The sequence below is a fragment of the Sparus aurata genome, chromosome 4 (genome assembly GCF_900880675.1).
Source record: "Sparus aurata chromosome 4, fSpaAur1.1, whole genome shotgun sequence".
NCBI classification, from domain to species: domain Eukaryota; kingdom Metazoa; phylum Chordata; class Actinopteri; order Spariformes; family Sparidae; genus Sparus; species Sparus aurata.
This window is the reverse complement of record NC_044190.1, coordinates 39,767,100-39,783,410: the sequence shown is the minus strand read 5'-3', so window position 1 is coordinate 39,783,410 and position 16,311 is coordinate 39,767,100. Positions and strand designations below refer to the sequence as shown.

The window sequence follows — 16,311 nt, the reverse complement described above, 5'->3', positions numbered from 1 at the left end:
ATTGGTCAAAGACAGAGTTTCACAAAGTTTATAAAGTGTCTCCAACTCAACAACTCACTAATTTGAGTGTTTTTTAAAGGAAGTCTGGGGACTTTCTCCACGGGGACAAAGAAGTAGCCTATATTGTTACTGTTTAGTGTCTTTGTAACATGTGACATGTTTAGATCAATAACATGTTTCTTCTTTCATAAATGGAGTGTAAATGGTGAAATCAGTGTAAACAGTGTGTTCAAACAGCTGATCAATGTTGGCAGGTAAGACTTTAGCACTTTAGACACAGAAGCAGACAGGCTGGTACAGACATGCTGCCACAAACTGACACTTTTTACAAGGAGACAAACAACTTCAGCTGAAAGATTTAATGCTGAATTTACAACAAGGACACAATGACTTACAATCTGTCTAGATAACGTTTCACAATGTGTATAAAGTTTGTCTAAACTCAACAACTTTCATAATTGTGCAATTTGCAAAGGGAATCTGGTGATACTGAGGTTACGAGTCTTATTGGTTGATCATTTACATAAATACATGAGGCACAATCATCAAATGAGATCAGATAAAATATCTGAACAATTACAGGGGACGTTTTTCTGCTTATAATTACATAATTTTACTCAAGTAACATTTCACTGCAGGAGTTTTGTGCTTTATCGGAAGTAACGGGTCTGAGTTGTTCCTCCTCAGCTGGCAGATTAGTGTACTGTCCCTTTAATTGTGGCAGATCAGATTGAGGGCATGCGCACTGCGCTCCGCCCAGACTGCAAACTAAATGCGTCAACTTTAGTTTTGGGCACTTTCTTCTTCCATGTGTTGTTTTTACAGGACATGGTGAGTAACTGACTGTGTGTGTGTGTGTGTGTGTGTGTGTGTGCGTGTGTGTGTGTGTGTGTGTGTGTGGTTCTGCAGCAGGCTGAAGTGAGCTGGACGAAGGTTTAGTATTTTTAAAGAAAATTGCAGGAGAAGTTTTTGTTTGGGGCTGAAACCATGAAAGATGCTCGACGCTCGTTAAAGCAGTAAAAATGAGTGTTTTATGAACGGAGTCTGGTGTGTTGAGTTTATTCGGACAGTTTTCAGTTAGTGACGCTGTCGGCCGTGTGACTGTCAACAGACTGATGTTATCTTCTATAACACGAATAGTAATAACAACACGTTGTGTGCAAAGAAGAATCGTGTATTATGATATTAATATTCACTTTAACTGCAGTCGGACTCTCCTCTGATCGTTTCCTCTGATTGTTCCACACAGATTTTCCTGCTTCCTTTTTTGGGGGGGAAACGTGCATGTGCGCGCGCGTGTCCTGGCCCAGAATTACACAACACAACTCTGTGAACACAACAGTGAGAACACAACAGTGAGAACACAACTCTGTCCAGTGGTGGAGGAAGTACTCACATCCTTGGACTGAGTCTGGACTGAAGCACTGAAGTAAACAAGTGTTTTCACTCGAGTTTCATCTAACTGCAATACTTTTGTTGATGATATGCATGTGTTTTACACATATACATATCTAATTGTATATATTACTCCTACTTGGATATTACAATATTGTTATGATTATTATGATTTGACAGTGTTTTCTGACTCCATTATGATGCATGATATTTAACAGAACATTTGAAGTCTCACCTGAAGCTTCAGAAATGCGAGGACTGGATAGTAAAATCAAATATTGCAATATAATTGTGGATATCAGTGTTGTGACAGTGTTGTAGGGATCACTCTTTGTACGTTGACACAACATCAACATAAAGAGACTTCTGATAAACAGACGTGAGAACAATCACGTGTTTTCAGCCTGTTTGTCAGGTTGTTGCTACTTTGAATGCGAGGTAGGCTGATACTATTAAACCTCCTGCACTGGACCCTAAAATCTGTTTACTAGGGAACTTTACTAATTCAAAATAACTTATTGGATGCAGAAAAGAAGTAAGACTTTTTACAAAATATGGCAACCATTTTTAACTTGTATAGAAAATCTACCAGCACACTGGGTTGAAAAATTTCCTTGCATTCAAATCAGATCAGATGTTGAACTTGAGTTTTCTGTTCCTGTGTGTCAGAGAGAAGATGAATGAGGATGCGTTCGAGGTCCCAGAGAGGACGGAGTACCGCTACCTGGTGCAGGAGGAGGGCGAGGAGGAGCTGCAGTACGTCCGTCACAGGCACTACATCAACCCCCTCCTGGTGCTCTCCAGACGCTGCATCTTCCTCATCTGCCTCAGCGTGCTCGCTCTGCTCTCTCTCGCCACCTACCTGGGCTACGTGGCCCAGACGCTGCCGCCGGGCGTCGCCCAGGTGACGACTCACTGCGGCGAGTTCAGAGGAAGACACGTGAGTTCAGACTGTTAACGTGACTCCAGGTTTATTTCATGAGCTGTCTGTCACTTCGTCTTTCTCTGCAGGGAGCTGATGGAGCTCCAACGTCACTGTTGAATCCTTCTCTTACAGAATAATGGGGCCTACTCCTTTAAAGGCATGCCCTACGCCGCTCCGCCCGTTGGTACCCTGCGTTGGGCCCCTCCGGCCGAGCCGGTGTGCAGGAGCGTGGTGATGGACGCGGGCCGCTTCCGCAGCATGTGCCCTCAGGTGCGTCCGCTGTTGAGCACGGGGAGGGTGATGGGCCAGGAGGACTGCCTCTTCATCAACGTGTGGACGCCCACGCTGCAGCCCGATGCCAAACTGCCCGTCATGGTCTGGATCCACGGAGGATACCTGCACATGCTCAGTGGAGGAGAGCAGGGCTACGCGCCCACAGAGCAGCTCGCAGCTGACACAGGAGTGGTTTACGTCAGCTTCAACTACAGACTCAACGCCTTCGGCTTCCTGGCGCTGGAGCTGCTGAGGGAAGGTTCTCCGAAAAACACCTCAGGTCAGTCAGAGAGGAGCTCTGCTGGGGTTGATCTCAGGTCAGTTGTACTGGAGACGGATGATGTAAACACTGCTGTGAGGTGAAGTTGAAGTGAGGTGAGCAAACATCACAAACTGATGCCTGAGACACAAACATCCCTCTGTTTGAGCCAAAATACACCTGAAGAAACAACATGATGAGGCCTGTTTTTAAACCTTGAACAGCCAAATTACGTTTGTCTTCATCTACCGAACAACTGCAACAACATTCCACTCCTGCCCTCCTACACAAACAGACCAACTTCAGGTCTTTTTAAGCTAAAGTAGCTAGCAGCTATTTCATGCTACAGTTTGCTGCCAGGAGCTTTTCCATTTCCAAGTCTGTTTACCATTTATTCTAAGTGCTGTATCGCAGGCAACTGGACGTGTTTCAGTTTCTTGAAGACGTTTCACAAGTAGTCCTGATGACTCTGGAGCTCAGAGCTCACACGTGTCCTTAACAACTCTGTTTAACACACAGTTTAAAACCCTGTGACTCCACTCCAGTTAGTTAGAACTGAAGAAGCCTCATTGATGAGAGGTGAAACATCTTAAAGAAACTGAAACACGTCCAGTTGCCTTCGATACAGCACATGAACTCCGCACCTGGCATTTGAAAATAGATCACATGTTTTCATTCATGCCGTCGTACAGATTAACTGAGAACTCGCGGGGATGTAAGAACAGTGGGGAAGAGTTCTTTTTGGTGCATTTTAATGGCAAACGCATTTATTTATTGAAGCATTTCTCTCAGTTTGTATTTTTTATTTTGTTGGTTTCAGTCCTCTGTACTTTGGTGTTGAAGGCGGTCCAGTTCTTTACACGTCAGATACAAATTAGGATTAAGACGTTTAGGAAGTCGTTCCAGTCGTTGTCGAGCTCCAGAAAACTTTTAAGAGCTTAAATGTGATTGTTTCAGTTCATTGTGTTGTGGTTAAGAAGTCGTTATGGACGAAGAGGCCGTTACTTAAACAGGCTGTTGAAATATTGATGGTGTTAACATCGCGCTCCCAGTCCAACTGTACGAGTCCATAGGTTTCCATTAGGATGTGAATACTTGATGAATGTTAATGTGAGTCTGATAAATGTGTCCGTCTCTTAAAGTTTGTTTTTTCCTTCACTGTGAAACTCAAAATGTGAGTCAAGCTGCATCATTTCTGTTATATAATCCAGATCTGCTGCTGTGACCTTGATGTGAAGCGACCCGTTAAATGAGCGAGCCTCCCGCGACACGATGGCCATTCTCATCTTCCGGGCTCAGCTCGGCCCGCTCTCACATTTCTAATTTTGAATCCTCCTGATCTCGTGGCCCAGTTACTCGCTCCCTCGGCTTGAAAAGAGTTAAATTTAGTTCCATCTACATCGAGCTGGGTCTGTTTCCGACAGAGAAAATGGGACGGCAGCAACAAGGCCACATCAAAAGCAGGTTTCTAATCGATGCACACCTTCACAGGGAACTACGGCTTCCTGGACCAGATCGCTGCTCTGAAGTGGGTCCAGAAGAACATCCACCTGTTCGGAGGAGATCCTGAGAAAGTCACCATATTTGGACAGAGCTCAGGTACAAAATATTACAAAATAAAAAGGACAAAAGGACAGGTTTCTGGAGTGACTAAATCTGTGCTGGAAATGAACTCTGCCTCCAGTCTGCTTATCAATCAATCAATCGATCGATCAATCGATCAAGCTGCTAGCTTAAGAATTTAAAAGGCTTTTTAAAGTTTTTTTTTTTTTTAAAGGATTAATGTTGGACAACATATACGCAGACACTGATATATCTGTGAAAGGCCGTTATCGTCGGCCCATCAATACATAAACCAAGCATTATACTAAACATAAAATAACTTTTAAACTTGATGAATTACAATGAAATTAGACTTCTCAGCTGTATTTGGAGATTTGGCTTAAACGAGTTGTCAGTTTGTAAATAAATAGAATGATGAATGAATGAAAGTTATGATTACATGCAGCCTTAAATACATCTTTAAAAATGAGCTCGTCCTCATCCGACGACAAGAGAAACACTTAAAGTGATCACTGATGATATTTGATGATATTTGATGATGTTTGATGATGTTTGATGAGAGTTCAGGAGTTGAGATTATCTGAAACAGTTATAGAGATTCTGTCGGGCCGGTCGGCGTCCTCCAGCCCCGGTCTTCTCTAATTTCTTGTTATTATGATTTAAATATTTCCTTGTTCTGTAGTCAGGTCAGATCCATGTCCTTTATTCTTTTATTCTTTGTCTTGATTACTGAAGATTGCTGTTTTCAGATTCAGGAGAATTATCCAGAGGAGAGAAATAAACCAGAGTTTTCAAAAAGTGAGTTAAAACCAAACGAGGACTCTGACGGTCTGACTCTGTCTCAGGTGGGACATCAGTGTGGACCCTGATGATGTCACCGCTGGCGAAGGGTCTCTTCCACGCGGCGGTGGACATGAGCGGCTCGTACGTCTACAACGCCACGCTGGAACAAGCCGAGTACGACAACCTGGTGTTCCTGAAGAAGACGGGCTGCAAAGACCTGAACTGCCTCAGACGTCTGTCCATCAGACAGGTCCTGCTGGTACGACGCCTCCACCTCCTCCACCTCCTCCACCTCCTCCACCTCCTCCACCTCTTACACCTCCTCCACCTCCTCCACCTCTTACACTTCCTCCACCTCCTCCACCTCTTACACCTCCTCCACCTCCTCCACCTCCTCCACCTCTTACACCTCCTACACCTCCTCCACCTCTTACACCTCCTACACCTCCTCCACCTCCTACACCTCCTACACCTCCTACACCTCCTCCACCTCCTACACCTCCTCCACCTCCTCCACCTCCTCTCCACTCAGCTGGAGTCGTCCCGTAAAGCGCATGAAAGCAGACGGGCGGTCGAGTCTTCTGGAAAAATCTAATAACACAAAAATGCCGCGCGGTAGTTATTCTCTTTAATATTCCCTTCAATATGAGAGACTCCCGTAAAATCTGTGATTCACAGCGCGTCTTTATGACATAATGAGACAGCGTGATAAATGTTTGAAATTGCTGAGATGGATCATTTTGTCACCTCCAGATATCGGAGCACCTGAATGTTTCTAATTTTCCTGCGATCATTAATGAAGAAAGCCGGACACTAAACTTAATGAAAGAATTTAAAGGTTTTAACTTTCTGTTTCTCCAGAGGCTGAGCTCTTCACAGAGGAGCTGCTCACCTTCACTCAGACGCCTCATTAAGATTTATTCAATAAAAGATATTGAACAGAGAAGAAAAGTCATTTTAAAAAGAGCTTCGCTCAACATAAACGTCAGGACGACTTCTGAATAATGTATTTTATGATTCGGTGCCGAACAGAACTTTGATAATTACAGAACTCATCAGACTCAATGTTACTGCTCTTATACATCAGCGACAGGAGAGTTTAATTTGCTTTTATTCAAATGTTTTTATTTATTGCTTTCAGGAAATAAACCAAGAGAGAAATGTAGTGTTTAGTTTGTTTATCTAAAGATGAATAGGATTTCCCTCCACCTCTTTATTTTCCAATGAAAAGATTAAAAACCAAACAGAAAACGAGCGATATGTTTTCCTCAGGTATTGATTATAGATCAATACGGAGATCGATGACTGATGTTTGGAACCAGGCAGCTAAAAATGAAAATTTGATGTTGAAATGTAAATATCCAGAGATGTGAACTAACTTCAGTTCAGTGTCACGATGCTGGAATTTCCAACTTCGATAGAAAACTTTGAAAAATACATGCAAATGACATCACTGATATTCAAATATGTAACACGTCTCTCTGCATCACTGTGTGTAACCAGTCAGATTATGTTGAGAAGACGAAGTCGTGCATTTTAAAATTAATTTAAGTAATTAGTAGCTCGTCACAAAAAATACCGATCATCAGAAAAATGCTGAATATCAGTTCTGATAATCCATAAAAAAAGTTTAAATGTTTCCTGTCAACTGATTGTTGGTTTAAGGAAAAGTATTTCTTCCTATGCTTGTTTAAATTATTTAGCTATCGATATTATTTATTAATATGACCTTTCTGTGGCCCCGGGTGCATAAAAATCACAAAACATGTTCCAGACAGAAAGAGACGCAACACAAAGAGAAGCTTTTAGAGTGAGACAGAGACGATTATATATTTATAACAGTTCCAGCGCTGATATGAAGTGTGTGTGTGTGTGTGTGAGTGTGTGTGTGTGTGTGTGTGTGTGTGTGTGTGTGTGTGTGTGTGTGTTGTTGTGTCTCCTCTGTCGGCCTCCTCAGTGAAATGTTCTTCTGATCTGAAGAAACACACAAACAAAGAACGTTGTTTGAATCCTGTTTCTGATTCTCTTCCACACTCACATCATCAACAAAGTCTGGAGAAAAATGCATAAACATCAAACTATTAGAACTGAACACGAGCTCCATTTTCTCCTCAGCAGCTTTAATCACTGCACAGTCTCTGTTTGTCCTCAGGCCATCCCGTGGCAGGAGTACCCGTCCTGGGCAGCAGACGACCTGGTCGACCTCCCCGTCAAAGGGCGCTTCATCGGCCCGGTTGCGGTGGTGGACGGCTACGTCCTCCAAGCTCCACCTTTTGAGGTTTGGGAGCAGAAAGGAGATTACAACGACGTTCCTTTTGTCATTGGGACGACGGAGCAGGAGGTCGACTTCAGGTGAGCGCTCGCCTGGTTCAGCTTCATCGCTGTCAGTCGTTACTGTGATCAGTCTGACCTCCATGTTTCCTCTGCAGCCCCGCGGCAAAGAACATCTCCATGTGGACGTGGGAGGACTACAGCTGGTTTGTGACAGGTAACAGGACACTGATGAAGGATTTACAGATGTGGATGGTTGACGGCAAACTTCATTATATCAACAGCAACAATCCACATCGACACACAGACCTCTCTGATGGTACACTTCTTTAAAGTGTCTCATATTTGGATTCAATCAAAATTAGATTTAAGACACTTTTATTCACACTTAACTACACACTGTACGTGTGTTCAGTGGCCGCTTGAATCATTAAGTTGGTGTTGGCCCGGCTCCGGTCCAGAGGGCGGTGGTACTGCACCTGAAGCTGAAGAAGATAAACAGCAACAGTTTAATTAGCTAGCTGATGATGCAAAGTGAAAATACGGTCACACTTAAAGACACCGTACCTGTGACCTCGTGTTAAGTGTTCAGTTATCTCATAAAGCTGGAGACAGTAAAAAATGACATTTGAAATTAAAATCCCAGCTTCTCTTTCCAGGCGTTCGTCCGGAGCCACTCATGAAGTGTTTTCATCAAGATGCATCATTCAGTGAAGATTAAGGAAAAATGTCAAAAAATGTCACAATGTTACAGAAAGCGAGGATAAAATCCAGGATCTGTCCTTTGATCTGAATCAGCACTGAGAGTTGATGAGGTCTGTTCTGGGCTGGGACCCGAAATCTGTTAAGTAGTTTTAAGACGCGACCTCCTCGGTGGAGGTAACGACTGTTAAAGGTCACGATCATGTAAACATAAAACAACCGCGGCTAACGTGCTAACGCTGTATGTTAGCTGCTGGACGTCACTGCAGCTGCTCGTTTTTAGGCTGAGCGGCTGTGAACTCAGACACCGGACCATGTTCCTTTATTTGTCATTAACAGCATTAAATTTATTGCTGTTAAGAAATGTTCTTTTAAAATAACGACCAATTCCGAGCTTTAATGTTAAAAAATGCATGTCAAAGAATGTTTTACATATCAGAATCCGTCTCTTTTCTCCTCCTGTTCAACATATTCATGTTTCTGACGACTCATCTTGATCTCAGGGACATAAATATTAAATTACTCAATAAAATGTACGTAGGGCGACAAGCTAACCCATCCGTCTTATATAATGGTGCTCCACCTGCTGAGTGATGTCACAGGAGGAGGTTTGTTAGACCCACTACTGCTGTAACAAAATAATTTCCCAGTCTGGGATCATTAAAGTAATTCTATCCATCTATCTATCTATCTATCTATCTATCTATCTATCTATCTATCTATCTATCTATCTATCTAATCTATTATTCTCCTGGTGTAAGGACTCTAATAACACACATCACTGGAGACAAAGAGTCTGTTTCATCATGATGTCTGATCCCAGATCTGCATCCATCAACAATCAGGATGATCAGTTCAGTCCTTCAGACAGACTTTAGAGTCTTTATTTCCACTGTGAGGCAAAATGAAATGTTGAGTTAAAGATATCTGCAGAAATAAATAAAGACAAAAAAACATTTAGACCAGCAGGTTTAAGATGTGATGCTGGACGACACCGTACACAGAGCAGGGTTACATATTACTGCACTGTTCTCAGGCTCTCTGCAGCACTTAGAGCAGCACAGAGTCCACTTGGTTCAGGTGTTCATGTTAGCATGTCATGCTAGCTGATGTGCACAGAAAGCAGCTGAATATTTAATGAACTTCGTGTGCTGCGGCCGAGTCTGAGAAAATGCCTTCAGCCGGGGGAACAGTGTTTCCTTTTAGAAGAAATGAAAAAATGTCTTCAGAGTCATTAAATTTAAATCCAGACTCGACAAGAACCTGAAGTCATCGAAGTGAAGCGTAATAATCTGTCCTGGTTCAAACATGGAGGCTGTTTTGGACGTCAGTGTACTGAAATTAAAATGTTCCAGCTTCATATTCAGGTCGATGCTGTTCTGTCTCTTCTCTCCTCCACACAGAGAAACTTCAGTCCTTCAACGAGAGTCTCCCAGCAGCCGCTCTGAAGCTGTACCCGTCCTCCGCCCCCTGCCCCACCACGAACCGCTGCCCAGAGAGGGCCTACACAACCATGGTGTCCGACATCAGGGTCACCTGTCCCAACAACGACCTGGCCGAAAGGGCTGCAGGTAAACTCCACCCCCACTCACTCTGTAGTGGCGATATTCTGCCTCGCCGTCTGTGTGAACGTTACTCATCCGCCCGCGAGGATAGTAACACAGCCGCAACAGAGGCGAGACGTAACTGTGACGGCGTGATGGCGTTCAGACTGTCCGAGTCTCCTTCCTGAAAACAGCCTCTCTCTCCAGGAGTGAGAACGAGACGAGTCTTCTGTTTACTGATGGTGATGAAGTAATTATTATTATTACAGCAGAAAACTTCACCGTCACCTCCAGGATGTTTGATGAGTCAGCATCTCAGTCTCAGCTCTTGATAACAGCATCCATGTGATTATAAACCGCTGACTCATGTTAAGCTGTACGGGTGGAAACAAGTTTTAAAAACACACAGATCTCAGCGTCATGATGTGAACCATCATGTCTGATTTGGTTCTGTGACACCGGGTTCTGGAGGGGCTACATGCCGGCGCTGCTCGGCTCAGTGTGAACAAACAAAGACGGGCTTCGTTTCAGTTCTGGAGGCTGTATGAAAACAGCTCACACCCAAGGTCAGATGATCGGTCTCCAGGCAGGTCAGTAGTTCATGAGAGTAACAGTAAAAGATGCAGTTTGTTTTATTCTGATAACGAACACGAGCCCACATCCTGCTGTTGATCTGCTGCGGCCACTCGGTGAGTCTCGGTGCAGCAGGATGGAGCTTCGTGGAGGTTTTGGTGCCCGTGGGGCTCGTTAGGCTCAGTCAGCGGTGAAGCTCTGAGTAAACTGACATTTAACTGTTGTGAGAGGAAACTGCAGGGCATCCTGGGTGATTCTGCCGCACGCGTCACTGGGTTTTATACGTCGCACAGCCTCGTTTTTTCTTCCTCTTTAGAATAACAGCTGATCTGGTCTGACGATGAATAAGATTCAGAACAGAACAACCTAAATATTCTGTTTCCTGAAGCTTCTCGAACTGAATGAATGACGTCAACAAAGCAACATAAAGGACGATTCTGTGTTTTCTTTAATATCTCATAAAAGAATGAAAGCCACAGTGAATGTATCTGACGTGTTGTGTGTCACCATGAACACATGGAGGGAGGAGATGATGACTGGATTTACAGTTTTCAGGTGAACTGTCCCTTTAGGTAACCTTAAGTTGACCATGTTGACCCTCTCTCTGCCTGCAGCGGCCCTGAAAAGTCCTGTGTATCGGTACGTGGTGACCCACACACCGTCAGGCCCGGTGAACGTCTCCAGCGACCCGATGTCGTTCCCCAGCCGCTTCTCCTTCCACTGTCTGGACATCTTATCGTTCTTCGGAGGGCTGGAGTTCATCCTGAACAAACCGCTCTCTGCTGAAGACAAGAACTTCCAGAGTCTCATCACACGCCACCTCGTCCACTTCGCCAAGACAGGTCCAGATACTTCCTGCCTCTCGAATGGGTCAACCTCAGTACTGACTAATGAGGATGAAGGTAAAGCTTTAACTAATGATTGCTGACACTCCTCTTTTGTCTTTCTTGCAGGTAAGATGGAGGCTGAATGGCCCAAATACCCATCAGCCACTGCTCTCCTGTCCGACCGCCTGTCGGTGGACCACAACTACTCAGCTGAACAGTGTCGGCTGTGGAAGGAGAACGGCCTGTACGCCTACGCCTGGATGAACTGAGCGCGGACCGACGGCAGCGTTCATTTCCTCTAATCACTGAGCTTAATTAAAGCCACAGCCTCGTTACACTGAGGTGATGTCACACAGCAGCTGTCTGATTGGCTGCGAGTTTGAAAACACGCCGTGAGTGAAACATTTTGTTGGTTTCAAGTTGCTTATAGGTTCTCTGCTTGATTTTGATTATCATGAAGTATTAACAGTCATATCTGTGTTTAAATAGCTTTTATTTAAAGGGCCAGTTCACCACAGTACATAAACACGTCTTCTGTCTGGTGATTTTGGTGTTACTCGTCCAGGTTTTCAGACGTTTCTTCACCTCAGTATAATGAAAGTGGATGGAATTTATTTAGAAATGATCCCGATAATCCACAAACCTTCATCTGGACGATTTTATAATCAAATATAGAAAACTAAACTCACCTGAAGCTGCATGCCACTAGAGGGAGATGATACAGTATTTTCCTTGTTTTGTGATTTGGGTGAACTGACCCTTTAACAAGATGGAGGTCTGACCACACGACAGTGAAGTGACTGAATGTCAGACTGGGACTGAAGGAGCATAAAGACCAAAGAGACAGAATCTTATTTTTTTATGTCAGTTTAGTGTGAAGTGTCTTAATTAAAAAAAGTATTACAAAAAGGTTTACGTCCAGAAACTTTGAAGGAATATTCAGTAAGTTTTTATTGATTTGATCGTCAGCAGAAACTCAGTCGAAGTCACCGAACACGATGAGTCATCTCCATCTGAACCGTCTGCTACACCCAACCAGAGTCCAACCAAGTACTGATTCAGCTTGTTTACTCCAGTAAAGTAATAGATTACAGGCTCTGACATGTACTCAGAGTATCAGAGTAAAAAGTCTCCCTCTGAAGGACATTTGTGGTCAAAGCTAACTGAATCTCACGTCATATTAATAGAATTCAAAGACTATTAAAGTTAAAGGTAGAATCAGTAGGATTTGTCCCAGCTGTTCCTGAACGCACCACAAAGACAGTTGATTGTTGAGTCTCATTCCCAGGACGTCAAATAGACACATGTTGGGTTGGTAAAGCGTCCCGAGCAGCAACAAAGAGAGAAAATCAGAAACTCTCTGCAGATACGAGACACCAACACGCCTTTTCTCCACATTCCAGTCTCCCTCTCTGTCTGTTTACGCCTTCTTACGTCTTTTACGTCTTTGTCTCGTCTCGCTGCGTCTGCCGTGCGTGATGTGCTCTGATAGGTCCACATCAGTCTGCTGATGCTGGGAAATAACAATAATCCATTATTCACCTCAGATGCATCAAACTAAAGTAACGAGGCTGTTCTGAAGCTGTGAGGAGGAGAAAGTTCAGATGTAGAGAGGAGAAGTCACACAGATACTCAGAGTACACAGACAGGAAACATGTACTGAAGGAGAGTAACTAAGTATTTGTACTTTGTTACCTCCAACCTCTGACTAAACCATTGACATGAAGTCCATGAGACGAAACACAGAACAGACTTCTCTCTGCTTTATTCTGTATTTTCTGAGGAGTTTCTGTCAGCAGCAGAAATAAATAGAATGAACATGTGCTTCATCAGTGTAAATATAATATTAGCTTAGTAAGAAATAAAATGTGTCATTAAATATTCATTTTCAAACCACTTGTTGATAAATATTTGCACAACTCCGTGAGCTGCAGCTGCAGTTGCTTCGTGTGGATTTCGGCGGTTCAGAGAGGAACTGGACTCTCGGGTCGGTGATTTCACAACGACTGAGAATCTAAATTCAGGGAAACATTTGAAGTGAGACGATTTGTTGAATCTGTGAATTAAAACGTGTGTTTTTGTGAAGCTGTCTGCACTGATCATTCATCACCGCGACGCTCGGCCACGCAGGCTTTTGCACTTTTCCTGTGAACGTGTTGCGTTTTATTTCACAGCAGTCACGTTTGTTTGTTTCTGAAGCTTTTAGCAGTGTTTCAGTGTTTTTTTATCGCACTCAGTTTATTCATGTTTAGTGTTTGAAGGTTCACCAGCAGTCAGTATGTTTGACTTGTTGGGTGCTGATGAACTGAAACTTGTTCACTTTATTCGCTCAATAAACTTCACATGAACGATTCTTCGTGTCATTCTTATTTTGATGCAAGTGATTTTTGTACTTTAACAGAACTATTCCTTGTAACAAAGTATTTCTGTCAGATTACTTCTGTCACTGGACACAGAACCATAAATCTTCATCTCAGGTCGTCTGAACAACATAAAGATGCCTGAAGTAAAAAGAAAAAGATGAGAGATGTTTAAAGTTTAACATGATTTCAGTTTTGTCTAGTGTATCCTAAAGTCATACTCAAGTAACAGTAAAGATATCGAGTAAAAATATTACTTTGGTAAATTCATCCATCCATCCATCCATCCATTTTCGTCCGCTTCTCCGGGGCCGGGTTGCGGGGGCAGCTGTCTGAGCAGAGGCACTCAGACTTCCCTCTCCCCGGACACTTCCTCCAGCTCTTCTGGGAGGATCCCAAGGCGTTCCCAGGCCAGCTGAGTGACATAGTCACACCAGCGTGTCCTGGGTCTTCCTCGGGGTCTCCCGTCATGACATGCCAGGAACACCTCGTCCCGGGGGCATCTGAAACAGATGCCCGAGCCACCTCAGCTGGCTCCTCTCAATGTGGAGGAGCAGCGGCTCTACTCCGAGCTCCTCCCGGGTGACAGAGCTCCTCACCCTTCTCTAAGGGAGCGCCCTGCAACCCTGCGGAGGAGACTCATTTCAGCCGCTTGTATCCGGGATCTTATTCTTTCGGTCATGACCCAAAGTTCATGGCCATAGGTGAGGGTAGGTAGATTGACCGGTAAATCGAGAGCTTTGCCTTTTGACTCAGCTCTCTCTTCACCACGACGGACCAATACAACAACCGCATTACTGCGGCCACTGCACCGATCCGCCTGTCAATCTCACGGTCCATCCTTCCCTCACTCCTGAACAAGACCCCAAGATACTTAAACTCCTCCACTTGAGGCAGGAACTCTTCCCCCAACCTGGAGGGAGCAAGCCACCTTTTTCCAGTCGAGAACCATGGCCTCGGACTTGGAGGTGCTGATTCTCATCCCTGCCGTTTCACACTCAGCTGCAAACCGCCCCAGGACATGCTGAAGGTCCTGCCTCGAAGACCACATCATCCGGGACAAGCAGAGATGAAATCCTGTGGCTCCCGAACCAGACCCCCTCCGGCCTGTGGCTGCGCCTAGAAATTCTGTCCATAAAAATAATGAACAGAACCGGTGACAAAGGGCAGCCCTGCCGGAGTCCAACATGCACCGGGAACAGGTCTGACTTACTGCCGGCAATGCGAACCAAGCTCCTGCTCCGGTCGTACAAGGACCGTACAGCCCTTAACAGATGGCCTCCGACCCCGTACTCCCGGAGCACCTCCCACAGAATGCCACGAGGGACACGGTCGAATGCTTTCTCCAAGTCCACAAAACACATGTGAACTGGTTGGGCAAACTCCCATGAACCCTCGAGCACCCTGTGGAGGGTATAGAGCTCCAGTGTTCCGCAGCCCGGACAAAAACCGTGTTGTTCCTCCTTAATCCGAGGTTCGATTATCGGCCGAATTCTCCTCTCCAGTACCCTGGAATAGACTTTCCCAGGGAGGCTGAGGAGTGTGATCCCCTAATAGTTGGAACACACCCTCTAGTCCCCCTTTTTGAATAGGGGGACCACCACCCCGGTCTGCCAGTCCAGAGGCACTGTCCCCGATTGCCACACGATGCTGCAGAGACGTGTCAACCAAGACAGCCCCTCAACATCCAGAGACTTGAGGTACTCAGGGCGGATCTCATCCACCCCCGGTGCTTTGCCACTGAGGAGCTTTCGAACTACCTCAGTGACTTCGGCTTGGGTGATGAATGGGTCAACCTCTGAGTCCCCAGCCTCTGCTTCCTCTATGGAAGGTGTGTCAGTGGGATTGAGGAGATCCTCAAAGCATTCCGTCCACCGCCCGACAATGTCCCCAGTCGAGGTCAACAGCTCCCCACCTCCACTGTAAACAGTGTTGGTGGAGGACTGCTTCCCCCTCCTGAGGCGCCGGATGGTTTGCCAGAATTTCTTCGAGGCCGACCGGTAGTCCTCCTCCATGGCCTCCCCGAACTTTTCCCAGACCCAAGTTTTTGCTTCCACGACTGCCCGTGCTGCCGAACGCTTGGCCTGCCGGTACCCGTCAGCTGCCTCAGGAGTCCCCCAGGCCAACCAGGCTTGATAGGACTCCTTCTTCAGCTTGACAGCATCCCCTACTTCCGGGGTCCACCACCGGGTTTGGGGATTGCCGCCACGACAGGCACCGGAGACCTTGCGGCCACAGCTCCGTACAGCTGCGTCAACAATGGAAGTGGAGAACATGGTCCATTCGGACTCAATGTCCCCAGCCTCCCTTGGGATCTGGTCAAAGCTCTCCCGGAGGTGGGAGTTAAAGATCTCCCTAACAGAGGGTTCCGCCAGACGTTCCCAGCAGACCCTTACAATACGTTTGGGTCGACCTCCGGCTGTGTGTCTTGGACACTCGGGTTCAGATCGGGGAGGCCTTTCCTCCCAATCACACCCCTCCAGGTAACACTGTCGCTGCCCACGTGGGCGTTGAAGTCCCCCAGTAGAACGAAGGAGTCCCTGGTTGGAGCACTCTCCAGTACCCCTCCCAGGGACTCCAAGAAGGCCGGGTACTCTGCACTGCTGTTCTGCCCATAAGCTGAGACAACAGAGAGAGACCTATCCATGACCCTAAGGCGCAGGGAGGCGACCCTCTCGTTCACTGGGGTAAACTCCAACACATGGTGGCTGAGCTGAGGAGCTATAAGCAAGCCCACACCAGCTCGCCGCCTCTCACCGCGAGTAGAAGAGAGTCCAGCCTCTCTCAAGGAGTTGGGTTCCAGAGCCCAGACTGTGCGTGGAGGTGAGCCTGACTA

At 45.6% G+C, this 16,311-nt stretch overlaps 1 protein-coding gene across 2 annotated transcripts; it reads left to right on the top strand.

The window, feature by feature from the left end:
* The first annotated feature begins 724 nt into the window (after positions 1-724).
* Positions 725-13,468, top strand: LOC115580676 (para-nitrobenzyl esterase-like). Of its 2 annotated transcripts, none has more exons than XM_030415255.1 (11): positions 725-831; positions 1,250-1,429; positions 2,065-2,335; positions 2,453-2,873; positions 4,344-4,451; positions 5,261-5,457; positions 7,351-7,550; positions 7,628-7,686; positions 9,575-9,742; positions 10,903-11,130; positions 11,242-13,468. In XM_030415255.1, exons 3-11 carry the CDS (start codon positions 2,072-2,074, stop codon positions 11,382-11,384), a joined length of 1,788 nt encoding a protein of 595 aa, XP_030271115.1. In that variant the 5' UTR covers positions 725-831; positions 1,250-1,429; positions 2,065-2,071; the 3' UTR covers positions 11,385-13,468. The 2 variants fall into 2 exon arrangements, with proteins under 2 accessions (XP_030271115.1, XP_030271116.1); XM_030415256.1 differs by lacking the exon at positions 725-831 and adding an exon at positions 900-933.
* The last annotated feature ends 2,843 nt before the right edge of the window (positions 13,469-16,311 follow it).

Excerpts from the sequence above, each read along its gene's own strand:
- LOC115580676 (XM_030415255.1), top strand. The coding sequence starts at position 2,072 with ATGAATGAGGATGCGTTCGAGGTCCCAGAGAGGACGGAGTACCGCTAC. Across the intron at positions 5,458-7,350 it reads CCATCAGACAGGTCCTGCTG|GCCATCCCGTGGCAGGAGTA; the intron begins GTACGACGCCTC and ends GTTTGTCCTCAG. Across the intron at positions 7,551-7,627 it reads GAGCAGGAGGTCGACTTCAG|CCCCGCGGCAAAGAACATCT; the intron begins GTGAGCGCTCGC and ends TTTCCTCTGCAG.